Here is a 27,839-nt window from a genome sequence, read left to right as displayed (position 1 = left end):
CATCATCTGTCCTTGCACCGAGTCAAGGGTAGTTCTACAAATAAACTAAACCCTACTTACACATTTCCTATATACTACCCCACAGGAGTTCACAGTGCTATAGGAGACAAGTTGGGGCACCGATTCATCATTGACAAATGGCAGTTGTATGAACATCAAGCTTGTGCAAACACAGATCTCCTAACCCTTACATGTCTACTACCTATGGTAGTTCTAAACCACTACTTCTACAATAATCTTAAAAAAGGGTCGTGGGTACCTGAAATGTTGTGTAAGCTACATTATAATAAAGTGAACACTGAAGAAATTAAGCTGAGGGTTGTCTATCTTTTCAAGCTTTTTTGCAAGTGTGTTGATGGGCACAAAAACAGCAAGGGCCAAAAGTCTGTTGCAAGTATCCTTAATTGACTCTGTTACACTCCTCCAACAGGGAAATCACTGGTATACAGAAGAGGTATTGATCAGTGGTTAGTTTGAGTAAACTACCCAGTTTATTGCTGCAAACAGATGGAAGGGAAGCTGGCAAACAAGAAAATGTCAGGAGCAAGTTAGGATAGGAGTGTAAACTGTTCTTTAAACTAAGAAACTTTGTTTCAATACAAGCACCATTTACTGTTTACTGACCTCATGTAAAGTGAAAACTTCAATCATTTAAAAAAAATCAAAATCTATGGGAATCATTTCATTTTTTCTTTGAAAGCCAAAGCCTAATCTGCCAGGTAACTTCAGTTCAGGCTCAGAATGCCTTCACACAAGTGGTGTGTTGAAAAGAATGGATTCTTTCAAATAATAAATGTGAGTATATAGGAATATTCTGTTGCATGTTTAATCAATATGCTCCTAAATCCCCTAGAGCAGTGGTTATTGAGCATTTTTAGTTTAGTGGATGGTCCAGCCTCTGATCAGGGCCACTTTTAGAACATAAAATGTTAAAGATAAAAAAACATTGGTTTATCATTCGCCCACAGTTCCTCTAAGACAGCAAAATGTTTTCACCACGAATGTTATCCTAAAAGTCACCCGATAAGGATTTGATTGGACCATGGATCTGGCCAAATCTGAATCCTGCTGAAAGGCCAAGGCCAAATCTTGGCAGAATCTTTAACTGAATCCTGGATTCAGTGCATCCCTACCTGAAAGCAATTAAAGCCATTTGGACCACTCCAACTGGATTTCTGTAAACTGGTATGTTATTGTCAGCTGCAAATATTCCATCATAAAACTAGATTTAAATATTTACAACACATGCTTGTCAGGGTTACCAACCTGTAAATCCTAATAGATTTATATTTCACTTTAAAATACAGATTTGCAGCTTTTAACCTATTTTTGTACAGTAGTTGCTGATAAAAGACACGTGCCTTCAGTCACAGAACTACCAGTCAAGGGTGCTGACAACACTGATACTTGGGCTTTTTAATGTATAACTTATACTTCTGCTTTTCCCCAAGAAATACATATAATACCAATATAAATTGGGTACATTCAGTATACATGCTTTAGCTAGAGAATATACAGAAGAACTGATACACAGTGTAAGTGTCCCCAACACTGCTAAGGTACCAGACTGAATGCAGAAGTGGTATAATGCTGTGATATACTGCATGCTAAAACAAGATGTGGTTACAGTAAATATAGTATTAAAGCAATGTGATAATGTACATTAGGCAAAATAAAAACAAACAAAAGCTGTATTACTGTATATGACTGTCACAGGTAAAAAAACAAATGGAATACTGTACATTGGGCTAAAATGTAAAAACGCTTGGAAATCAAACACAAATGTGGGATGATTGGGTCGCATTGTTTGACTACAGATGCTCTAGGTGCATAACCAACCAGATACTTGGATTGTCTGCTAGAACTGCGACAATGAACAGAGTATGAAATGAACAAGGTGCTCTGCTCACAAACACATCTTGAAAGGAGAAATCTGTCATTTGAAATAAAGTATTGTGTTCTCTTACATGGCAATTAGAAAACTATTTGTTGCCAGCCGGCCTACCACAGAAATAACATAGGATTTGATGAGATATGACTATGCATGTTTCTTTGCAGTAAATACATGTAGTTAAAAATAGATTCTTCTGTTTATGGGGCAATGACAGTGACAAACAGACGTCAGAGCCTACTGGCATAAGGCATCAATAACATTCTGCTAATTAAATGACCAAAAATAAAGGCATTTATATTAAATATAGATCAGCATCTATATCAAGGATATATGCAATTATATGTTACAAAAACCTTTGCAGCTTTAGAACTAAAGATGTCTGAATGGCATTTGACCAACCCAAAGGCCAAACATTCAGATCAGCCTGATCTGGCCCACAGCTTGAAAGGCCACACTAAGAAATGATCCTCACCCTCAGTATACTGGCCAAGTGATACAATCTGTATGTGTATGGCCAGATTAACAACTGGGCCTATTAAAACCAACGGTACATTAAGAACCATTATTATACTGCAGACACATCATATGGCCTCTGATTATTCAAAAGAAGTTACAAAGGAAATTATACTTGATTATTCCATCATAACTGGTATCAATATATTGCCTACATTATTGCCTCCCCCTTTATAAGCAAGTAAATGTTGTGTAAATAGCCCCTAGGCTATTTCTGGCTGTTCATATGACTGCATATATCACATATGCAAGAAAACAGCCACTAATTTAAGGAGAAGGAAAGGTAAAAACTAGGTAAGCTTTATCAGAAAGGTCTATGTAAATACATCCATAAGCACTCACAGAAACGCTGCACTGAGTCCTCTATCAAAAGACACACAGGATTTATTGTCTTCTTTTGTTTACACATGTACTTCGGTATCTGACTTCCTCTCTCAGAAAAATCCTTCATTCCCGGGGCTGGAGTCTGCGCACCTCTCTCCTGCTCCCCCCTCCCATAAGAATTCATAAAACTCACTCCCCCCTCCCATCAGAATGTGTGATCTGAGCTACCAATGGCAGAGCTGCAGCAGGATGCTACGAAGACCAAGCTAAAATGGCAGCTGCTATCTTAAACAAACAGAGGGAGCTTCTAGGGCTCTTTACTCAGGTATGGTAAAACTTTCAGCAGAATAAATATAGTGTTCTACGAGGCACTAATGTGGTAAATCTATTAGCAGTAAAAAGCTAAAATGACTTTCCTTTTACTTTAAAGGAGAGGGGTTGAAAAATAGAATTTGGATTTGGATTTTACATTTACTAGATTAAATAAAAGGTATGTCTCATGAAATAAGAACTGCTTTACATCTAAACTTAAATCACAGCTTCCATGAAGGAAATGGATCAAAACAATTTCTGGTTTAAGATTGATAATGAATTTTAGTTATCTTACAGTACTGACAACTGTGTTCTTTCCAAGTCTCTCAGCAGAAATAATGCAGTACACAATATACTCTTCTGTAGCTAATGACAATGCTTTAAGAGTCTTGCATTTTAGGCATGCCATTTCTGCATGGTATCTAAGACATAAGTGGAATGATGTTGATTATACTACCAACTTTTAATGGCAGTGTCATTTATTGAGTGTGCAATTTATTTCTGACTATTGGTCCACTTTGTACCTTAAAAATGCTAATCTGGCTAATATTATGCAAGGGGGTTTGATTTTAATAAGTCACAGCAGGGCTGGAAAGAGATTAATACAGCAAAAGTTGATTAACGGATGTGCATTCCACGTGATTCTACAGCACCATACAAAAATCTTTTACAGCATTTGCACCTTTCCCCCAAGTGCCTTTGGCTGCCACGTTGGAAACATATGACCTAATCTTTCAAATATCCCTCCCAACATAATGACATTAGCTTGGTATACAGCAATATGACAAATTTTGAACAGTAATCAAGACTTTGGAGAATCTGACTGATGGAAACGGTTCAATTTTTCAGGGTTGTTAGATGCCATGTGCGAAAAATCTCTGAAAATGTCCTGGTATGTTTCATCCCCTATAGAGAGAAAAAAAAATACAACAAAAATCAGTTTCTAAAAATAAACACCTTAGACCAGTAATATCTAAAATCTGGATTCAAATTCCAGGTACAGGATCTGTTATCCTAAAAGCTGGGCAACTGGGGGTTTCCAAATAAGCGATCTTGCCAGACTATGGAGCACCATGCCTTAAAGCTACAGTAAACAGTAAAACACTTAACATGGATTTATTCTAGCCTTATTACCTTTAAGTACAAGATACTCTTATTATGACAGACAAAAGTTATCAGTAAAAAATATTTCTGGATAACAAGATTCTGGATAATAGATCCCATACCTGTATTATAATGTGCATGGCAACGACTCCTGATTTAAATGTTATGTTACTGAGCAGATTATAAATAACAAAACTCAAGTGATTGTAAGACAAGGTAACCATCACACAGAACGTCTGCATGCAGGAATGGAAATTATAACTTACATCTAAAAGCTATAGTAGCTAGAGGCCTCCATGCATCCAGACAGATAAAGGGGAAAAAGAAAAGCAGAGTATCCACAAGTTTAAGATGGTAAGAATGAATGAATTTATTGAATGTGAAATAAAAAAATAAATAAACTGTTACTTTGAAGCTGCTGCATGCAGTTAATCTGGTCTGAAAAGCGTAGTTCACCTTGCAAGTGGCTTTTAGTGTCAGAGAGAAACTTTGAAATTGATTTTTTTAAAATTATTTTAATGGTATTTGAATTATTTATGGGTTTTTTGTTCCTACAGCTCTCAGGCTTCTAAGTTCACTGGTGTCTGGTCAATAAGTATGGATTATGTTAATAACCAACCAGCAGAGGTTCCTAACAGAAAAATAAGAACTAAAATATACGTAGAACAATAAACACATGGTCACCGGACTTAGAGAGCATGGCAACCAGACAGCATTTTTAGCAAAGAGTCTGAAGGCGAATAATCTAAAAAGCATACAAAAAGGGAACATTTGTATTCTCGGTACAAAAGCACACACATCCAGCTATTTTCAAGTGAAGTCTTTGAACTCCAACCCAAACACCATAAAAGTACTACTTTGTATATTTAAAGTAGCACAATACCCATTAAGATAATCATAGCCTGTACGGCAGTAACAAATTTTACAAACTAAGGAAAGTGGCTACATAATCTTCAGTTCAACACCCCCAAAGTACCTCTGCCTGAAAACAACAAGCATTTCTTAAAAACAACAGGGGTAGAAAAATCCATTTATTCTAAAACAAATGAACTTTGTGCCTGCATATAGTCTATTTGCTCTCTAACATGGGTGTCTACATCCTTCCCTTCATAAAGCAGCAGTCCTCTCTAAAACAGAATATTCCATCATATGCTCAAAAAACCTCTATCTATAGAACCAAAGCATGCTCTAAGCCAGTGATCCCCAACCAGTGGCCCCGTGAGCAACATGTTGCTCATCACCCCATTGATGTTGATCCCAGTGGCCTTAAAGTAGGTGCCATTTCTAAATTTATGACGAAGGCAAGTTTTGGAAGAACTGAGACAAAATTTTACTCCAAGTAGAGCATCCTGTAGACTAGCAGTCCATATGGGGCTACCAAATAGCTAATCACAGCCCTTATTTGGCATCCCCAAAGAACATTTTCATGCTTGTGTGGCCCACTATCACGTTTTACATTTGACAGTGCCTCATGAGTAAGAAAGGTTGGGGATCCCTGCTAAGCTTTGGGTAGCCCCCTTTGCCAGCATAGAATACTGGCCAGCAGTGAAGGGTCAAGGTGGGTGATGTTGCAGGGGAAGGGTGTGACATCATAGGGACAGGGCTGCTTTAAGGTACCAGCGGGCCCTGGGCAAAAATTTAATTGCGGGGCTTGCTCCAAAAACATTTATGATAGACTAACCCTCAAGCATGTGAAGTTCAATATAGTAAGGCAGACAGTGAAGGAATGGACTGTGCTTATTGATGTGGACATGATTCCCAGGTGTGTCTCCCTTGACATTTTCTTCACCTGAGTTTTTGAGTGTTACATTGGCCTTGCTCTTGAATGACAGCCTCCAGGGCTACATAGCGGTCTATATAAACTATATTACAGTTTCTGTAGACAGCTTATGTATGGAGCCAGGTAAAGCCACACCCATCATATCAATGATCTGCTGTAATATTTTTAAGCTTGCTGAAAAGCTTGTGTTGGTCCCAATTTAGATTAATAAAAGAAGAGGTTTAGATTCCATTTATTGTAATACTAACACTAACACCATTTATAAGTAAAGCATCGTTTATAAGAAAGGTGTTCGTAAACAGCCTTAGGTATATAATTTGTAATGAGAACCCAGTTTACAGTAGAGGCAACCATATATAAACTTATCTCAAGGGAAGCTGCTGTCTTTATATGGATCTAGCTTAATTTTACTGCACACCTAATTTAAGATCATAAAGTGTTCCCAAAGCTTCCTGAATCACTTCACATGAGATTTTAATTCCAAGCAATAACATCTTTTCCAAAGCATAATTTGCAGTTCGCTGTATTCTGCTTGCTAACCCAGTGGGAATTAAAGGACTACAGAGCAAAGAACAACATGATATCAGAAGTGCTTTTGCAAACTATTTAACGTTGCTTGACTGGTACAAGCTTAGTAGCCTTTTTCATTGTTGTGGCATGAGTTTGCCTGGACAGATAATAGACAACAATAAATACAACATGTCATGTGCATGTTCTCCCTTTCGGCATTTCAGCGGATTCCATTGTATACGAGAGAGCTGAGTCTAGCTGTACTAACATTCTAATGTATATCAACAAAATCAAGGCATCTTGTAGTGATTTTGACTTTGGCAGGCACTAAACAGCAATAACTGTGGGAGCTATTTGATTTAATATATTTTTTTTTAGCAAATTTGTCTTCACATAGAATATATATATATATATTTATAATTTTTGGATTTAGGTGAAATATATATATATATTTCACCTAAATCCAAAAATTATAAATCTGGGGAATTCCACCTAATTTACACTACATATACACAAATATATATTCTATATATATATATATATATATATATATATATATATATATATATATATATATATATATATATATATATATATATATATATATATATATATATATAACTCAACAGTGGGTGTCTGTCACTGCACACATGGTGCATTTTAACCAGAAAATGTACACTTTTTCAATTTTCAGGGCAAAATCCTCTCCCATGTGCTCAGTAACAGATGAGCACCGATAAAAGCATGAGGCAGAGTTAGTACTGGGTGGCATTGGCGTATTCTGAACAGACGTAGTAAATGCCAGGTCTGAAATTAGCCTTAGGGGTTTCGTATAAAAGAAGTATGTATGTTCCTATTTAGTTTCTAGCAATGACACCCCTAAAAACATGGCATGCACAAGATTGAGGAAGAATGCACTGATTTAGCCTGTTTGTGCAGAACATGTTAAATGGGACAGTACCCTGAAGGAATGCTAACCATCTTACTTTGCAACCTTTTTTATCTTTTTCAGCTCTTCGGGGTGTATATACATATATGACCTTTTGAAGTGAAGATCCTGTTTAAATTAAAGGCACTTGATATGATATAACTGGCATGCAATAATAATAAAATAAGTCCTATGCAAAGATGCCTCATATCTACTTCACATTATATATTTTTTAACTAAAAAATTGTCAAAGTCAAAAATATAAAAATCAAGCCAGTGATATATGTCATTTTCACCTTACCAGTTAATATGCCATCAAACCATAATAATAAATAACAACACTAAGAAAACAAGCTATGCGTATTATCTGATCTTTAATATAAATAGAAATAAGCTGGGAAGTTGCTTGCCTCACTAAATGCTACTACTAAGGGCCATGACACACGGGGAAATTAATCTCCCCGGAATGCCATACCACCGGCTAGAATGTAAATCAGCGGTGGGATGGCATGCGAACAAGTCGGACAACAAAATAAAGAATAAAAAGTGCTCTCATAAGAACCACCCTGTGTAGATTGCTGAAGCTACATATTCAACAATGAGCCTATTACAGACACTTGCTTTCACTCATGTGTGCACAATGTTTATACAATTAACAGACAGGAATATGTATTTTATTTTATTTTTCTATATATGTAGAAATACACGGGTATAGATTATTTTACAAAAACCCTTATTTCTATCCACATGTCTGGCAGAGTGAAATTAGCTCTGTTTCATAAAGAGTTCCTCCAGTGGTTTAATACTTCCAAGCAACAACCTCTGATTAAGCACTAAATAGGAGTATAACCTTGGTTTACTCATCAAGAAAAGCCATGCAAAATATTTATTGCTTTGAAGATCCTGGAAAGCATGACACTTTATGTCTTATAGTCACAGGTTTGAAGTTAACATTTAAATTAATGTGCATCACAGGAGGTACCATGTGGCACTTCACAGCCTACCAAAATGTGCCAACCTTACAGTAGTTTGAAATTTATTCTACCTAACTTTTTTCTGGCTGCAAACAACACAGTCTTTCTGCGGGCTGCTGTCTAATTGGCTTATTCCTGCAAATTGCAATAAACCACTGGTTAAAGCTACCTTGATTTACTACTTTTTAAAAATGGATTCTGCAATACACCACGCTAACATTCATACATTAATTTGCTAATATAACACAAAGGGGCAGATTTATGAAAATGTTAATATTTAGCTTAATCCATAAGAACTCACCCATATTCTATGCATTACCATGGGATTGTTAGAATCGTATTAAAGAATGAGTAAAATTTCGAACTCACCATTTGATAAATATGCTTCTAAAAAAAACATATATGAACAAATAGAACATTGGTGAGTTTTTATGTATTAAGCTCTAAACCCACATTTTGATAAATCTGCAGGTTTAGCAATTTAACACGTGGGAAAATATCAGTTAATTAAAGGGGCGGTTCACCTTTAAATTAATGTTTAGTATGCTATACTATTGGCCTTCATTATTTATCTTTTACAGATTTTTAATAATTGTCTTCTTATAATTCTTTGCAGTTTTTAAATGGGGTCACTGACCCCTGCAGCCATAAAAATATTGCTCCATGAGGCTACAATTTTATTGTCATTGTTACTTTTTTATAACTTATATGAATAGGAAAGGACCTGAATAAAATAATGTTGCTAAGGTATTTTGGACCCTAGCAACCAGATAGCTGCTGAAACTCCAAACTGGAGAGCTGCTGAACAAAAATTTAAATAATTAAAAAAAACACAAATAATAAAACAGTAAGACCAATTGCAAACTGTTTCAGAATATTACTCTCTACATTAAACGTTAACATTAACAACCCCTTTAAGGGTGGCCATTCTTTCATTAATATAGGCAGAAAAATAATTTGATCAGCAATTATTTGTTGTGCTCACAACAAAAGTAATAATTTTCTGTTACTACAAAATATAAAATCACATTATTTGGATGTTTTGCTCCCCAAGGACATTGTGTCTCCAAGTTGTATGCTAATAAATTCTTCCATGCATTTTCTATATTGCATTTCAGTATGGTTATTAGTGCAATATTGACCTGGCTGTCCGTAAAGTCCTTCCGATTCGCGCATCTCTTCATTCATACGTGCCAACCGCAATCTAGGTACAGAAGAAAAAGAGAAATGAGCAAGCTGTAGATCAGAGGATCTATCACTCAGATCATTCCCTGATGCTAATTAAATATATGCACAAAATAAATCCCAGAATACCCTGCTATGCTCTCACAACTTCTACTCTTTTCCACCCAACCATCAGCACAGGACCCAACTGTATCATCACCATTATTATAATTTATTTATAACAAGCACTGACAATGACATAAACTGGTATAAGTTTTGGAGGTCTGGGGTACTCTGGTTGAAGCCTTCTAAACTCCATGGAAAGTCCCCTTGCAAATATTTGCAATATGAAACACATTTCTAACCAGCTACAAGAAGAAGCTACTAAAACAATCCTAAAACATTGCTTGTTCTTCCATAATTCATGCCACCTTCATCCACTCCCCTGGAAAGAAAGTACACTCACAGTGTTACTATATCAGCATTAGCTGCGTCTATTGCAATAGTTAAAGGGTCTTTCCCATCTTCATCACTTGCATGCTGGTTTGCTCCTCGCTTTAGAAACAAGCAAACTTGCCTAGGTAAAAACATTAAGTGTAAGATTAACAGTGCATATTATATAAAACTGATCACAAATAAATTGGCAATTACAATGAAATAACATGAAAATATTTTTTTAAATCTGAAGTTGATACAAAGTCTACTACAGGGTAATGGCATGTGTTGCTTTCAGACACTCTTGGTCACACCTTATTAAAGGAACAGTAACACCAAAAATTAAAGTGCATCACGTAATTAAAATATAATGTACTGTTGCCCTACACTGGTAATAGCTGTGTGTTTGCTTCAAAAAGACTAATATAGTTAATATAAACAATGCTGCTGTGTAGCCATGGGAATGAAATTTCAGCTGGAGAAAAGGCATAGGTTACATAGCAGATAACAAATATGGCTGGTAAAACACTGTTGTATTCTATAGGGCTTGGCTGTTATCTGCTATGTAACCTGTGCCTTTTCTCCTTTTTCCAGTATGAATGGCTGCCCCCGTGACTACACAGCAGCTTTGTTTATATAAACTATAGTAACTTTTCTAAAGCTACTTTTTGAAGCTAGCTTTTTTGGAAACCTCCCCCCCTCTCAGTAAATCTCATGGCTACACAGCAGCTTTGTTTATATAAACTATAGTAGTCCTTCTGAAGCAAACACACAGTCGACAATCAGGCCCAGTCTGACCCTGCCTGGATTGGTGCTTGTTTTATTAAATAATGCATCACAGTGTCACTATCTTACTAACTTTTCCCAATATTTCCTAACATTTTTAGATTTTATTCTACTGTGCCTGCACATGTCTAGGTCTGTGCTTCACTATATTGTGCTTCAAACTTAATGGCACCACACAGTGAATCCGCATTTCCTCAGTAGTTATGTAAACCACCTGCTGGGACACTTGGAATCTAACTGCCTGGGGTCTGGATTAAGATCCAGGGTTTCTAGATTAAACCGGCACACTTTTCATTAAAGAACATACAAGTCACATATACATTAGATTTCAGAGTATTCTAGAAGGACATCATATTTGACAACACCGCAAAAATGTTCCAGTTAACTTATAGCAACCTTACTTATTGTTTATCCCATTCCAGACTTAATAAAGAAGGAGGGAAAAATTAGGCAAACACATACCCTGTGTGGCCAAGCAGCGTTGCATGATGCAGTGGCCCTCTTCCTTTAATATCACGATTATTAACATTGGCACCATTCTGAAGCAGGAACTCACAGGTTACTAAAGAACCCTAATGAAAACATGTAAAAATAAGGTTGCATTTACATTATATATAATTTTCCGCATATCAATTCAACATTATTATTACATAGTTTAGATATAGAGAGTATAGGGGCACAACAAATATGCTGTATAAAGGGACAACATGAAAGAGAAGATTAAATGCCAAGTTTTAGAAGACTTGTAAAGCCAAGAAAAAGGGGCAATGTCACATAATACGTTTGGTTGCAGCAATTATTTCCTTAAAAATGTGCAATGACCACAGGACAGGAATTGGCACACAATCTTTGTTTACAATTGACACCTCTACCAGCAAAGTAGGGCACTGAATAAGGTGGCAGGTCTGACAAACCCATGTTAATTCACACAAGCTGAAAGGAAACACACTCACGTTATGCTCACCTATAATTACATATGCTCATACAAAAACCGTATGAGCATGAAAAACAAATATCCAGGGAAGTGACCTTACTTCCTTGGGAGATGGCAGGTGAGTAGTGTTTTGCTTTACATCATATGCCCCTTGTTTAAATTTGAACACAACTATCCTTTCAAAAGGAATAAACACTCAACTTTGTCAGAGAAGTTTATCCTGAGAAAGCCAGCATTACAGACATTGAACCATGCTTGTAATCTGGGTCCCTTCCTGAATGATTTTTTTCTACAGAGCATGTTGTAAATAGGCCAAAAACTTAAATTCCCCATGTGCTAAGTTATTGGATCTGCATCTGCTATGTACCACTGGGGACCACTTGGACAGAATCTTCTTTGGTGATCCGTTTGTAAGGGCAAATTTTTCCTTAATAAATGTTTTGTTTTTTTATGAAATCACTATGTGTACACTCAATTTTTTATGTATTTTTAATACTTTTGGAATAGCTGCTGTCTTGAGGAGGCAGCAAACAAATTACTAACAACATCTTGTGCGTCTGGACTAACAACTACTACTATTTATTGCTTCCCTCTATGAGAAGGTGACTACAGAGTTATAAACAACAGTGTATTTTTATTAACCAACCACCATGAATTTATTTGTAAAACAATTAATTAGCTTTTTCAGATCATACCCCATGCACAGCTTGTATAAGTGGTGTGGCATTGTTGCCTTTTGTGTTCACCCAGTTCACTTCAGCTCCATGCGCTAATGCCTCAGCCATGCCTGGAAGATTTCCCTCATAGGAAGCTTGGAATAACTGAGGCCCAGGAAGAAGCTTCTTAACATTTAGTTCCTGAAATGCTGAAGAATCTTGCTTGTCATCTTTCTTCTCCCCATCTGGAATAAAGATTTAAAAATAAAAAAATATATAAATTGAGTTTTTAGGGAAAAGAAAAGCATTTTATTATTCATTTAGGAAACAACTAGATGCTTTTCATCTAGAAGCACTGAACCACATAATCAGAGTCATCCATGCTTACACAATATGTTCAGTCTACTTTAAACTAAGAGTTCTCAACATATATGTACATACTGTAAAGAAATATATTACAGTGTCACCACACAAATAATGTGCTGGACAAAGCCAGGGTCCTGAGTACCAGATGATCGTTTTGTGGGCCCCAGCAAAAGACAATTTCCATTTGGTCTACTTTTTTCCACAATAGGACAATATAACACCAATTGCATTTAGCAACATCTACATCCAATTGTTATAAAAGTGTGCATTTGGTGCCAGGTTGTAAGTATGGCCCTCGGAGGCCCAGTCCAACACTGGACAAAGCATTTCAAAATTACTTCTTGAGTCAAATTATTAAACAATTTCAGCAGAGCAATGTATTGTATCTGTTTTCTGACACACTATTCTTACTGCCTACTGCTCATCGGCTCATTATTAAATAGAATTTTAAATTATACTGTACCAAAACCACTGTGCCAAATTGCATAAACCTACTGTCAAGATACTGTAAAACTAGTTAAGAAAAGGGTAATACCTACCTTGATCAAACAGACTGTTGGAAGATGCAGTTACCGCTAAACCTTCCCGGCTAACCTCGGCACTAAACTGTATCCCACTGTCATTGCTTTTCACTGATGATAAAAAAAGAAGTATAATACTATAATGAATCCTTTACTAACTGTGTTTAATTCACTGTACACATTACATTGTAATACATTCACATGCAGAAGGCTGGCCCCATAAAGCAGCATACAATAGTAACCCCCATCATGATATTATTTCTTTTTTTAAATAATAAAAAGGAGTCTAAGGACTTGTATAAAAGTTAACTTAACAAGCAGAATATGTGTATTCAATTGGAAATAAGCAGTGCATAAAATAATAGCTGTGTTATGTGACATGTCCAAAACAAATGAACATGGACTTCCATGCCCATATCCATATGCATGCAAAATAAAAAACAAGGCAAGATGTGTCTGAATCAGAGGAAGAAAACAATCTTTTTTTATTGCACACCCTAAAGCTGACCAAACATACTCAAAACAATATTTTTGTGTATTACTGGTACATGTATGGTGACCCGCTGATCCTAACCTTTGTCCATGCACAATTGATATATTGGTCAGTTTGGGAATACGGCAAGTTTGAAAATGTCGTATGCTGATTTACAGTGTCGGCAAGTGTATGGTGCATTGGTAAATTAGAAAGTGAAGAGGAGACATAGCCACTCTTCACTTCCTGATTTTCCAAACTTTTATATTCTCTGTATGAGTGATGAGGGGGATGTGTACCACCCTAAGGCAGCCCTGGTTATGCCACCCCCCTCGCCCCTCCTCACTTAGGTTTCTTGTGTCAGAGGGGAGCAGGGTGGGCCGCATTGCTACTGCAGAGAGATCTTAAAGTTACGGGATGTTACATTTATCAGGAGTGGCTTTTTGCTGCCCCTGGTAACTGCTGCTGCCCAAGACAAGTTTCTCAACTTGCATTATGGGAGCGGCACACCTGTGATGGATCTGAACAATAGAAAAGGCCACCATACCATATGTGGCCCCTCATTATACTCACCATACCTTTTGTCAGGTAAAGAGCATACCTGGTCAGCCAATGTCTCTTTAAAGCACAGCAAATATAGCTGCTGATCAGTTCCCAAGTAGAGACTAGTTTTACCCTCATTGTGCTTTTGTGATAAGCATATACAGGTATCAAAACTCAAAATGTGCATTTATTTAGTTATTTATTTATTAAGTTGTGAGATAAATTGCATACTCAATGAGCACCTCATATTTGCCCCACAGGTGTAATTACCACCTGAAAATAAACATGTACTTTTTGTGACAATCACCAAACCAGAAACACTTGCATTGCTTCTCACTGCAACAGCCTCCAGAGGGTAGTGGGTCTTTTAAACACTTGTAGGTCCAAGTTAAATTACAATTACAGATAAACATAGTCATGAACCAGACATTTATAAGCACTACATAAGAGCATTCTAGCACAAAAATCACAGAACTGTCCATCAATGCTGTATTCTTGATGAAGCTAGTTTTAAAATTAAATTGTTCTGGCGATCAATGTATGCATTTAAATACTACTGTTACCCTACAGTTTTAAAAGCTGCATTTGCATAAGAATTTCTAATATAGTTTACATAAACATGTAGCCATGTTCAGTAAAGCTATAGGGCTCACAACTGCAAACCATGCAACGGGTGTCAAATGTAGTTTATGGCTCTCTTCACACCTACTGGACAAAAGCCTTTCTATATTATTTTTCCTTATATACATAATGCCAACATATTCTGCAGCATTTTACACAGATTACACATCATTCATCAAAACCTGCTCCAGTGGAGCTCCCAATCTATTATCCCTTTTGCATTCATACACACTATAGCCTGTATGTTTTTGAAGTGTGGGAGGAAACCAAAGCACATGCAAACTGCTTGCAGATGGAACTAAACCTACACCCTAGCACTATGTGCTAATTATTATGGCACAGTGCTGCCTATTATTAACGTGGCGGTTACTGTCATGAAAAACTATATTTGCAGATACAGAACAAATGTAAAATACTGGTGGTCCTTTAAATATGTGTGCAAATGCGGATTTACACTTCTATTGATTGCATGTCTTAGAGGCTGATACATTTCTTTAGGAAGGCTAATATAGGTATGGGTTCTATTTACATTATCCAGAAAATTCCAAAATATGGTAACGCTGTTTCCCATAGTGCCCTATTTAAACTAACTTTATTTTCCCTGATTTTGCTCTTTATATTAAAAATACTCTTCATTGTACATATTGCTAACTAAATCCATGCTGATGGTAAAATAATCCTTCTGAGTTTTTTATATTTAAATGTTTCAGTAGTACTAGACATGGGGCTCCACATTAGGAAAATACACCTTAACCAGAAAAGCCCATGTTCCAAGCATTTCAGATAAAAGATCCCATACCTGTATATCCCGGGGAGGTAAGAAACCTATTTCTAATCAGCAACAAAACTTACTGTATGAAATTACCTTTAGAGTAAGACGTGCTTATTTTGTGGTATAGTTGTGTGTATGGACTGAGCAATCACTGGTGTAATAGTAAGTTAACTCTGGTAGAACACACTAAATAAGTGGTAAGTCAACATAAAATGCTACTAACTAAAGCATGAAATATGAAAGGAAGAGAGAGTATGCTCTATAAATATGGAGGGTTTGTTTTAAGTACACCATTCTGAGGCAATGGCTTAGCTTACTTTAACTAAAAAACAACCCTTAGATGAACCCTAAAAACTATTTGAAGAAATCAAGCACCATGCCAGCTCTGCAGCTACTGTACACAAAACAAATTTGAGTCCTTATACTTTACAGCAGGGGTGCCCAAAAGGTAGATTGCAGTCTACCAGTAGATTACTTTAAAGGTTTTGGTACAAGGCGGGAGGCGCCCCCCGCATTTATATATTCCAATGTGTATTTAGGTATTAAACTTTAAGAGTAATACTTTTTCTAAATGATAGATGTTGCGCTATTTTTATTAAAGTAGATCTCATGATGGAGGCCAGGTGGCAAGAATAAATCACAGGCTGACAAACTCTGGGTACCTCTGCTTTACAGTATACATTGACTATGATTCTTGCATATTATATGATACACCCAAATTAAAAACAGAGCATATTTTCCCTTCAACAGCAAAATAAAGTTGTAAAGTAGACAACACCTGTTTAACAGGGATATCTGATATACAGAAAAGAAGCAAGAAAGCAGCACCTAAAGCAAATAAAACGTGAGAAAGCAAACTTTGCACACTCTACTAGAGTAGTTACTTACTACTACGCAGTTTTGAAGAGGTGTCAAAGTAGGAGAAGAGTGAGACTAGCTCATCAGGACAGAAGAGAGACTCTCGCCTTGCTTCGTCACTGCTAACAGCAACCGCTGGGGACATGCAAGTTAGCAAAGCATAAAGCAGGCAGTAAAAGAGGAAAGAGGGTCAAGATAACCAGACAACTCTCTGGTGAAAGAAAAAGTGTGACGGTTTGAGGTTAGACACAAAAACACCACCAGTCACCTGTTCATGAATTGGATCACAAGCAGAATAAAAACTCAGAATCGTTACCAAAATATAACTCAAATGTTGAATTAAATGATCTCTAAATAAAAAAAAATAATGGACAGAAATTTACTCAGGATGCTTTTCTGAGAAATTTGGATATTTACATTCATTTTATATTTAGAATGGTTTCTGAGATATTTGCTGTATTAATCTGCTAATCTGTCTAATATTAGGCTTCAGGCTCATCAGTGCATCAGAGGCCACAGGGTTAAATGAATAAGCAGGTGGAATATAGTCAATTAGGGCTGACACTTTGACTTTCAAAAAGATCCGCCATGCAGCACTGGGGTACTCAGTTCGATTCTGGCTCGGACACTATCTGAAGGAAGTTTGCACTTTCTCCCTGTGTTTGCGTGGGTTTCCTCAGAGTAAGCCAGTTTCCTCCCTCACTCCAAAAACATACATGCAAGTTAACAGGCCCTTATAAAAATTGGATCTACTGTGTGCGAACGTGACAGGGACCTAAGAATGTAAGTTCCATTGGGGCAGGGACTGATGTGAATGATGTATGATCTCTGTAAATGTGCTGCGGAATATGTCAATACTATATAAATAACAGGAAATAAATTAATAACATAAGTTAAAAGCCTTGCATTAAAAGTCTGGTGCTGCAAATATCCCAGAAACCACTAACAGAAAATTGCAAACATACTCGGAGGAAAACGCTGCATACATTTACATAAATCTTATTTTTCTAATTAAAATTCTTAATTAAAATTGCAGGCTTTTGACATCATTGGAAAGAAGTGAAGAATTCTATTCTACTTTAGCCAAAGTCATAATTTAACACTGGTAAACTAGCATATAATTATTTTTATTATACAGGTAATAGAATCCGTTATACAAAATGCTACAAGTTACGGGAAGGCCTTTTCCCTAGACTCCATTATAAGCAAATAAAGAGGATTTTCTTACCAGTAAATCCTTTTCTGCCAGGCCTGTACTGTCAGTACAGATGTCTGGGGTTAAACCTGGATATCTCCAGAGGTAGGACAAAAGAATCAAGTCTCCTTATTATCTATCTAGTATAAATAAATCTAAAGCAACTGGACTTGTTAAGTAATCATTGAAGATGTTTAACTACTCATCCGAGAAGCTTCTTCAGTTCAACTGACTGGTATGGGAAGTCCTCAGCATCTACACTTTTCCACTAATCCAGTCACAATGGCACGTTGTAACTCTTCAGAAAGGTGACATCTGAAACTCAAAGGTGTGGATGCTGTGGAGTTACTTTGAAAGGATTACCAAAGTATCATGCAACTCTTCCAAACAGGTGTTACTTGTTCGAGTTGCATGAATGGATGTGTGAAGAGTTCTGAAACTGCCGGGGTACAGATGTACAGCACTGTATGTAGTAGACAGATGGTGTCGAAGTCCCCCGCCTGTTTAGTGATGGTTTCTCCACTTTAACATGAATGGCCTCTTTTACACCTCTTTCAAACCAGTGGGCTTCTTTGTCCAAAATTTGGATGTTGCTATTTTCAGAGGAGTGTCCCTTGTCTTTTAGGTGTAGAAATACAGCAGAGTCCTGGCCTGTAGAGTTCACCCTCCTATGTTGAGCCATTCGCTTGGAGAGCAGTTGCTTTGCCTCACCACTGTAAAGGTCTGTGCACTCCTCACTGGACTGCGTATACAACATTGCTTTGTTTTTCCTTTGGTGTTGGATCCTTTGGGTGTACAAGTTTTTGTCTCAGTGCATTGCTAGGTTTGAAAAACACAGGCATGTGGTGTTTGTTGAAAATTCTCCTGAGTTTCTACAACACTCCTGCTACATATGGGATGACTATATTGTGCCTCCTCTCTGTCTCAGGACGGTTATTCCTTTTGGTGTTCCTGTTGGGCTTAGTTGCTGTTGTTTTGACAAAGGCCCAGTCTGGGTAGCCACAAGCTTTCAGTGCTCCTCTGAGATGTTTGCATTCCTTGTCCTTGGACTCTGTATCGGTTGGCACACTTTCCGCCCTGTGGTGTAGAGTTCTAAAGACACCCAGTTTGCGTTCCAGTGGATGGTGTGAATCAAACAACAGATATTGATCCATATGGGTTTCCTGTATACTTCTGTTTTCAAGTTACCCCCCTCTTGGATGGATATCAAACAGTCCAAAAAAGAAAGTTTGTTCTCATGGACATCCTCCCTCTTGAACTTGATGTTATTGTCCACTGAGTTAATGTGTTCTGAAAAGGCCGCCACTTCGTTGGATCTGATTTTAACCCAAGTGTCATCTACATACCTGAACCAGTGACTTGGTGTAGTTCCTACTTCCTCCATATACAAGTTTGCTACAATGGGAGAAACTGGTGAACCTATTGCACAGCCATGTTTTTGCCTGTAAAATTGGTCCTTGTATTTTAAGTATGTGGAGTTAAGGCACAAATCTAGCAATAAACATACTTGGTTAGGACTGAGTTTCGTTCTGCTGCTGAGGGTGTTATCTTGCTGCAGTCGATTTCTTATAGTCTCAGTAGCCTCTTTGGTAGGTATACCTGTGAACAGTGAAGTGACATCATATGATACCATAGTTCTTTTGCCTCTAGTTTAACTTCTTGAATCTTGGTGACAAACTCTTTGGCATTTTGGATATGATGCACTGTTTTACCTACTAATGGGGCTAAGATGTTGGGCAAGTATTTTGCAATGCTATAAGTCACTGAATTGATGCTGCTGAAAATAGGCCTGAGTGGTGCTCCGTCTTTAAGTATCTTGGGGAGTCCATATAAGCATGGTGTAGCTTCTCTGGGGTACAGGCGGTGGTATAAAGCTCAATCAATGGCTTCCTCCTTTTCAAGTTGTTGTAGGCAATCTATCACCTTTTTCTTGTAACTGCTGCTTGGGTCTCTCCTTAAAGGTTCATATGTATTGCTATCAATGAGTAGCGTGGTCATTTTGCAGTGATAGTCAGTTGTGTTGAGCACAACTGTGCATCGCCCTTTATCTGCTGGCAGGATAGCGATGTTCGGGTCCTTACTACGAGATGTGAGAGCTCTCCTTTCTTGTGTAGTAAGGTTAGAGGGGGGTGTTCTGGCAGTTGACACTTTTAGACGGAGTTGTTCTGCTTCCTCCACTTTTATATGGTTGTTATTGATGGCAGATTCTGTGGCTGTGATGAGCTCAACTACTGGGATGTGTTGTGGTGTCACTGCATAGTTTAGCCCCTTGGCTTGCACATCCTTTTCCGGCTGAGTAAGTACCCTGTCTGATAGGTTCTTAACCCATGTATCCTTGGTATTCTTGGATGTCTCATCTTTCTGCCTCCAGGTTAGCTCTTCTGTCCTTTTCAAACTGCTGCTACGTGACAGTAAGTTCACTACTCATCCTTATTATCTAGTTTCCTACTTACACACAAGTATCACAAGTTTATGTAGCAAAGCCTTGGTCAAGAAGAAACGGTGGAGCACATACAACAAGGTAACCAAAACTAGAAACAATGAACTGGTAATGTGGTCCAATAGGGACCATGGCAACGTGCCAAAATCTCCAGAGAAAAAGAGGAGGAACTACTGCACTGACAGTACAGGCCTGGGAGAAAGACTTATTAGTAAGAAAATCGTCTTTTTTCCAGGGTGCTCACTTCTGTCAGGGCAGACATCTGGGGGCATACAGCAGCCACCCAAACCAGACAGAGATAGTATGTATGTATGTATATTTTTTTTTATAAAGTGCTACTTATGTACGCAGCGCTGTACAGTAGAATAAATTAATACAAACAGGGGGTTAATAAGATAATAGATAAATACAAAGTATAATAATAAATACAGATAAATACAAGATACAGTAACAGTTGCAATAAGTTAAGAGTCAAAGACACAAGAGGATGGAGGTCCCTGCCCCGTAGAGCTTACAATCTATATGGGACGGTAACTTACAGACACAAATAGGCAAATATAAGTGCTGTAGGTCACAGTGGGTGACATTACAATATAAGTGCTGGTTCCCAGATCAGGTGCTGGGTGAGTGCTCCAAAAGGTAGTCTTTTAGTTTGGTTTTAAAAAGACTGAGGGAGGATTCTCTCCGGAGGAAATCAGGGAGGGCATTCCAGATGTAAGGGGCAGCAAGGCAGAAAGGTTTAAGGCGGGAAACAGCAGTAGTAGTGGGGGGCGCAGCCGAGCGATTGCTCTGCGAGAAACGAAGGAGTCGGCCAGGGACGTACGGAGACACAAGGGAAGAGATGTAGTGAGGAGCAGAGGAATGGAGGGCTTTGAAGGTTAAGAGAAGAAGTTTGTAGGATATTCTTTGTTTAATAGGAATCCACGATAAGGCCTTTAGCAGGGGAGGGGCCTGAACTCTCCTGGATGAGAGGAGGAGAATTCTGGCAGCAGTATTTAATATAGACTGTAGGGGGGAAAGATGGGAGTTAGGGAGGCCGGTTAATAGCAGGTTGCAGTAGTCCAGTATGATTTAAGCGGGACTCACTGCCTGCAGCACTTTCCTCCAAAATTCCATGTCAGCGAGGCAGCAGGATAGCAGCTCCCAGTAGAATAGCACTCAATAGTAAGAAATCCAAGTCCGGCTTGGAACTCCTCCAGTTATTTGGGAGTAGGAGAAACAGTAGGTTATCTGAAAGCAGTTCTAATGTGAAGTGCTGGCTCTATTTGAAAGCTCAGACTCGGGCACAACGCACTGAGATGGCTGCCTACACACCAATATTACAGCTTAAAAAAAACATTTGTTGGTTCAAGAATAACATTTTAAATTGTAAAGTGATTTTTTGCTATGTAAACAGTGTAATTTAGAAATAGGGTATACCATAAAAATCATGACAGTATCCCTTTAATGGCTTAAGAACTTTAAGTACCATGTTGAAACTGCAGGGAGGTGTTAATTCTCTGTAGGGTGGTCGTATGTGCATCACTGCATGGAAAAACTGTTTAACTTCCAGTTGAAGCGCCCACTGAAACTGGAACAACATCGACTGGACGGACCTTGGTCTAGAAGGCTTCTGAGCTTTCAGTAACATCTGTATTACTGCTTAAGAAAAACCTCTCTCTCCCGAGCGTGGTCTCACGCCACTAAGTGCAACATCCGAATGTTGGGGTGTAAAACTGGACCATGCAAGAGCAGGTCAGGCTGCAGAGGAAGAAGCCACGGCGGAGAGGCAGATATGTGAACTAGATCTGCCCATCACGCCCTACAAGGCCAGTCTGGGGCTATCAAGATTACTTAGATGCCTTCCTGCAGTATCTTTCTGATCACTCTGGCTAAAAGAGGGAAGGGTGAAAACATATAGACCCTTTTGAGGGGCCACAGGATGAACAGAGCGTCTGTTGCTTCCATTCACTGTCCCTCATCTGGAAGCAGTACCGTGGTAACTTGGCGTTTTTGTGTGATGCCATCAAGTCTATTTCTAGTACTCCCAACCTGTTGGTTATTAGTTGGATGGTTTCTGGGTGAGGTGACCATTCTGCCTGGTCTATTGTATTTCTGCTGAGATAATCTCCAGATCTCCACTCCTGGTATATAGTTGGCCAAACCAGAAGGTCCGTAATAACACGAGAGTTGGAGGTGGTAGGGATGCGCATCAAGACAAGAGCACCAAATATAAACCCAGTGCAACCATACAAGTGCTGGGAACTGTACCCTGGCCCAAACACACTTTGGGGGCTATGGGGAAGGGCTTATGACTGATGTTCCTGGGGAGTGCAGTTGGTGAATACTTACTCCAGACATCTGCACTAACAGGACAGCTTCCCTGGGAAATTCAGATTTTTAAATACGATTTTCTTTTTCTATGTAATAAAACAGTACCTTGTACTTCACCCTATTCAAGTAATCTTTATTGGAGGCAAAACCATCCTATTGGGTTTATTTAATGTTTAAATTACTTTTAGAAGCCTAATTACAGGAAAATCCCTTATCTGGAAAACCCCAGGTATTCTGGATAATAGGTCCCCTACCTATATTATATATATATATATATATATCAGTGTTATCAGAAACATTCAGTCTCATGTTTATATGACTAAATGATATAATGCTGGAAGCAGCTGTCAGATTCTCACCGCAAAAGCAGCTGTCCTGATAAACATACTACAATACCCCCACCCCCAATTTCTCTGCTCTTAAATATGTTACATGTCTCATTTAAGTATAAGCTAGAACAAATTTGTGACCAATAAATACATAACATCATTAAATAATGATACTAAAGGGTTATATATCACAATATTTATAATGCACTTGTATATACCTGAACTCTTGGACGGCGTTCTTGTCAGTGGCTCTGAGCTGAGACGGTCCGCCTTGCTCAGGGAAGGGCTTCTCTTGTAGACCATTAGTGAAGAGTCAGAGTACTTATCCACAAACTTTTTTTCCACGTACTTAGCCTTGATATATGCTTCTTTCTCCTGTCTTCCACACACAAATACAGCAGCATGAGTATACAAAAGCAGTCTTCAGCCAAACACCACATACAGACATGGGACCAGTCATCCAGAATGCTTGGGGGTCTGGGGTTTTCTGGTTAATGAATCTTTCTGTAACATGGATTTCCATACCTTATGTCTTCTAAAAAGTAATTTAAATCCAATAGCAATATATTGCCACCAATAAGGATCAATTATATCTTAATTAGGATCAAGTACAAAGTACTATTTTATTATTACATAAAAAAGGAACTCATTCTTTAAAAAGTTGAATTATTTGATTAAAAGAGAAGGAAAGGTAAAAACAAAGTAAGGTTTATTGGAAAGGTATATGTAAATACAGCCATAAGCACTTACAGTAGTGCCGAGTCCTCTATCAAAAGAAACACAGGATTTCTTGTCTCTTTTTTTGTAAACATGATGTCTGACTTCCTCACTCAGAAACATCCTTAATTCCTGGGCCAGAGTCTGTGCAGTTCTCTTCTCTCTCCCCTCTCCTGCTCCCCCTCCCACTAGAATGCCAAGAACTCCCTCCCCCCTCCTTTAGGAATGTGTGATCTCAGCTATAAGGGCTAGACTACAGGAAGGTAGCTACTTAAAATGTCAGCTGCAATCTTAATCAAACGGAGAAAGCTTCTAAAGCTGTTTACCTCAGGTATAGTAATGGTTTCTGCAGAATATATTGTTCTAGGTGGCACTAATGTGGCAAATCTATCGGCAGAAAAATGCCAAAATGACTTTCCTTCTCCTTTAAAATGGAATATTTTGCAAATGGCCTTTCCATAATTCAGAGCTTTCTGGATAACAGGTTTACGGATAACGGATCCCATACCTACGCTGTTTGAATTTAATATGGTATTGGGCTTGCTAAGATTACATTAACACTGGTATGGAAAGTTGGGTTGTGCAGTTCCCATGTACTGTGTGTGGGGCAAAAAAAAAAAAAAAAAAAAAGTCTAAACAAAAAGTTTAATTTTGATGCATGACAGGTAATACAATTTAAGTTACCTTTGACAACCATGCTGAGGTTTTCGGACACCCATTTTTTCCACTCGAGCTTCATATATACTGTTCATTACATCATTTCCCAATTCACACATTAGCTATGTCAGACAAAGGGAAAAAGGTCAGTTCTTTCTGCATCAGCTGAAAATCTTATGTGTACTACAAACCTGAGATAAAACATACACATTAACACTAGAGAGATCCAGTTAAAGACACGTATTTGACACATTCATAAATATGCATTTAACCAAATACCTTTGCATCACAAAACCAGTTTAATGGCCACAGCACTGTACCTGTTTCAGTTCATTTATAAATAATAGCTTCAAAGGGTTTAAGATACTGGAAAGCTGTGTACAATATTGAGATAAAATTGTGGTTTTGTTTAACTCATACATTCATAAATTCTTAGATTTAAGCCATTTTGTCATTTACAGCAGCCTCATAACAGACGTCCAGGTACAAATGAGTATTAAGCAAATATGAGGTGAATACACACAGAGCAGAGATTCAAAAAATGTGGTGCTTCCCTCTTGGGGAAGCTCAAATCAACCCATGGTGGTTAGGAAGCCTCAGAATATATTGTATGTGGGGAGGGATAAATGTTTCTTAAACTACAACTATAGCACTGTTACTTTTATACTGATGGTTTCTAAATAATGATAAATAATAAGAAGCTTTAATGAAAAAAAAAATCAAGTATACAGGGCAATTAATAAAAATGGCAATACTTGCACCATATGCAGTGGCTCACAGAAACTAAATGGATGCTTTAATTATTTTCAAAATTAAATCATTACCGATATCCCAGAAGGTTTATTCGCAGCCCAGCATCTAACCATCTACAGCCCTTAGATATATTAAGGACATAGCAGCTGGGTGGTGCATTGAGATACACACAGGCAGCATAGGGCAGGCAGCACATACAGTGACACAAACCTGGTACTGCTCCTACAGTGAACAGGTGAACAATGTGCTGGCTTTCAGACTGAGCCTGAGGTGTGAACAATGCGAAGACTAAAAGGTGTAAACAGTACAGGGGATTACATGTTTAAACAATACAGGTGTTTACAGCCTAAATCTGAGGTGAGAACCATGCAGGGGGCAGTTACCATTTAAAGCTTACACAAAGCAGTCGCAACAGCCAGACGGGTAGGGGGCCACACAGAGGGGGCCCCCCAGTTGGAAAGCACTGATTTAGGTGGGTGAAATAGGTCATTTTCTAAGGATATTAACAAATGCAGTCCCCTATTTCAGCAATGGCTAAAAATTCTACCTTTAGAAGCTCAGGTTCCCATGTGTCTAGAGTTAGTGATCTCACTTTGGAGAAGTGTACCCCAAGACTCCTAAAACAAAAATAAAAAGAATTATATAAACAATTTATTGCAAATCAGTTCAAGTATTTAACAGAAAAAAGGAACACCTGACGGAATATAAATATCTGAATCCCAGTATCTTAATCTTTGTGTTGCTATATAAAGAGAAGAGCTCTGCTGTGCTCAAAACACGTTAGACCTGGGAGGAGAAAATCCCCTTTGTAATGTAAGCCAATAATGTTTTTAGAATTTTTGTTTTGTTTTACTAGAAACTAGAGTTGCTGTTCATTTATTTTTTCCAGATGAAACAATATTCATTCATTCTGCCATGTTCTGAGCTGCTGTCAGGTAGGGACCTAAAATTAGGCTTCATTAGAAAGTTATAGCATTTCAAGCAGACTTTTTTTTTTTTTTTTGCAGCAAAAAGTATAACGTTGCTGCTCTATTGCTAATTTTGTCAAAGTATATGGGTCCTGAAAAGCCGTAAAATTATCTTTACAGTTATTTTCAAGTCATCAACAACATATGAACTAATCTACTTAGAGAAACTACTCTTTTGCATGCAAGATGTGAACTGACCACTTACACTGCAGGTATTTTTTTTTTTTGTAGTAGCAGTATTTATGCCCTTAAAAATGCCATGGTTCTGGTACAAATGCAACCCATGCAGTCCTTGTTGTTGCAACCCTCTTTTCTTTTCTGCTTACCTGTGTATTCCTGAACACTCAATGCATAAGGTAATGCCCAAATTGATACTAGCCCAGCGGGGATCTGAAAGCCCACAGTCACAGCAATTTGTATTGCCAGGAATACACTGAACCCGTTGAAGTGCGCTCTCCCCTTTAACTAGATTCTCTTTTGTTTCAGATTCTGGACTAGTAATTGAAACTGATGGCTTCTTCTCAGCTTTCTGCATTAAAATGAGGATTGAAAAAGTTAAAACACAAATTATGTATAAATTTATTGAGAAGAGTTCTCTACAAATTTGAACCACCTGCCTTTTTATGTTCTTCAGAGTGTCAGCAGTCAGGACTTTCCACTGGTACACTGCCTGTCAGCTGTGCTCTACTAACCCTGAACAGAGAGTTTTCCAAACAACATGTCTTGGAATCGCTGACAGGCAGTATTTAAGGGGAAGCCATGACCCTGGACTTCTGGAGAATGGAGTTAATCAGACTAATTTATGCATACTATATATGTTTATTGGTTTAAGCAAATGAAACTTTGTTAACATGGCCCAAACAGGCAGGCCACTGGACAATTTGCCTACACACATTGGTAACCAAATTTACAGGTACTGGTCAACTTAATCTTCAGTAGCCAAAATAATGGTGCAGGTGGGAAGCCTGTTAAGCTATTCCTTTAAAGAATGAACATAAGAACAGATATGATCACTGTTTGAATCAGTTTATGCACGTGACCAATTGCAATACACACAATGTCATCTGACTGTAAGACAATGGCTGTTTTTGACAGGTTTGCCAAACACTGGCAATGCAAGATAAAGTTAACTGACAAGTCATAAATCTTCCACACTTCATTTGATGTTCATGGCTTCCTTCTGCAGTACTATAACTAATGAAAAGGGTTCTGGTTTGTTTTTGTTTTTTTTTTTTTTAATTGTTGTGGTAATTATTGATTATATAGGTCATTGTTAACAAAGAACATCTGTACATAGGTTTATATACACATAGCAACAAGAGATGAAATACAGTTTGCCTAGTTTTCCTCAGCTAAGTTAATCACCAAAGACACAACTTTAAAAACTTCATCTACTAATAACCACTAATGGCTATTCATATCTTGTACTGCTCACTTAAAAGGGAAAATAAGACAAATATCACATATTTTAAAGGAGAAAGAAAGGTGAAAACTAAGTAAGCTTTATCAGAAATGTCTATGTAAATACATCCGTAAGCACTCACAGAAACGCTGCACTGACTTCTCTGAAAAAAAATTCTTGTGTCTGTAATTCCTGTGCCACAGACACACAGCTTTCTGCTCTCTCCTGCTCCCTCCTCCCTCATGAATGCTAAGAACTCACCCCCTCCCTTTAGGAATGTGGATCTGAGCCAATCAGCAGGAAGCTGACTCATAATCTTACTAACTGAGCATGTTCACTTAATCTGGGTGTCTGTGCAGGAGCGATTCATTATGGGAATCCTCTTTACCCAGCTCAGCGTTTTTTTTTCCTGTTTGGCTTCTGATCATCTGAACAATGGCAATTTGGGGAGACTTAAGGGCACTATTGAGACAACTGAAGGTATGCCTGCAGCTTGAGATTAACTCTTTACTAGCCTTTCCTTCTCCTTTAATATAAATAGGATCTATTCTTTGCTTGCGAAATGGTCTAAATGATTAGTGCTTTGTTGTGCTTGTTA

General features: G+C 37.9%; 1 protein-coding gene across 2 annotated transcripts in view; it reads right to left on the bottom strand.

The window, feature by feature from the left end:
* Positions 1–3,278: 3,278 nt before the first annotated feature.
* acap2 (ArfGAP with coiled-coil, ankyrin repeat and PH domains 2) overlaps positions 3,279–27,839 on the bottom strand; it is a 61,244-nt gene continuing 36,683 nt past the window's right edge. For both annotated transcript variants that reach the window (XM_004914369.4, XM_002937843.5), the window contains 10 exons: positions 26,166–26,368; positions 25,419–25,488; positions 24,146–24,240; positions 22,963–23,123; positions 13,220–13,312; positions 12,354–12,559; positions 11,187–11,296; positions 9,970–10,080; positions 9,482–9,543; positions 3,279–3,949 (listed from right to left, as the gene is read on the bottom strand). In XM_004914369.4, coding sequence (XP_004914426.1) covers positions 3,846–3,949; positions 9,482–9,543; positions 9,970–10,080; positions 11,187–11,296; positions 12,354–12,559; positions 13,220–13,312; positions 22,963–23,123; positions 24,146–24,240; positions 25,419–25,488; positions 26,166–26,368 — 1,215 coding nt within the window. In that variant the 3' untranslated portion in view covers positions 3,279–3,845. The remainder of the gene's footprint in view (positions 3,950–9,481; positions 9,544–9,969; positions 10,081–11,186; positions 11,297–12,353; positions 12,560–13,219; positions 13,313–22,962; positions 23,124–24,145; positions 24,241–25,418; positions 25,489–26,165; positions 26,369–27,839) is intronic.

This window comes from Xenopus tropicalis, chromosome 5 (assembly GCF_000004195.4).
Source record: "Xenopus tropicalis strain Nigerian chromosome 5, UCB_Xtro_10.0, whole genome shotgun sequence".
Lineage (NCBI taxonomy): Eukaryota > Metazoa > Chordata > Amphibia > Anura > Pipidae > Xenopus > Xenopus tropicalis.
The sequence above is the reverse complement of the archived record's forward strand: the minus strand, read 5'-3'. Positions and strand labels throughout refer to the sequence as shown.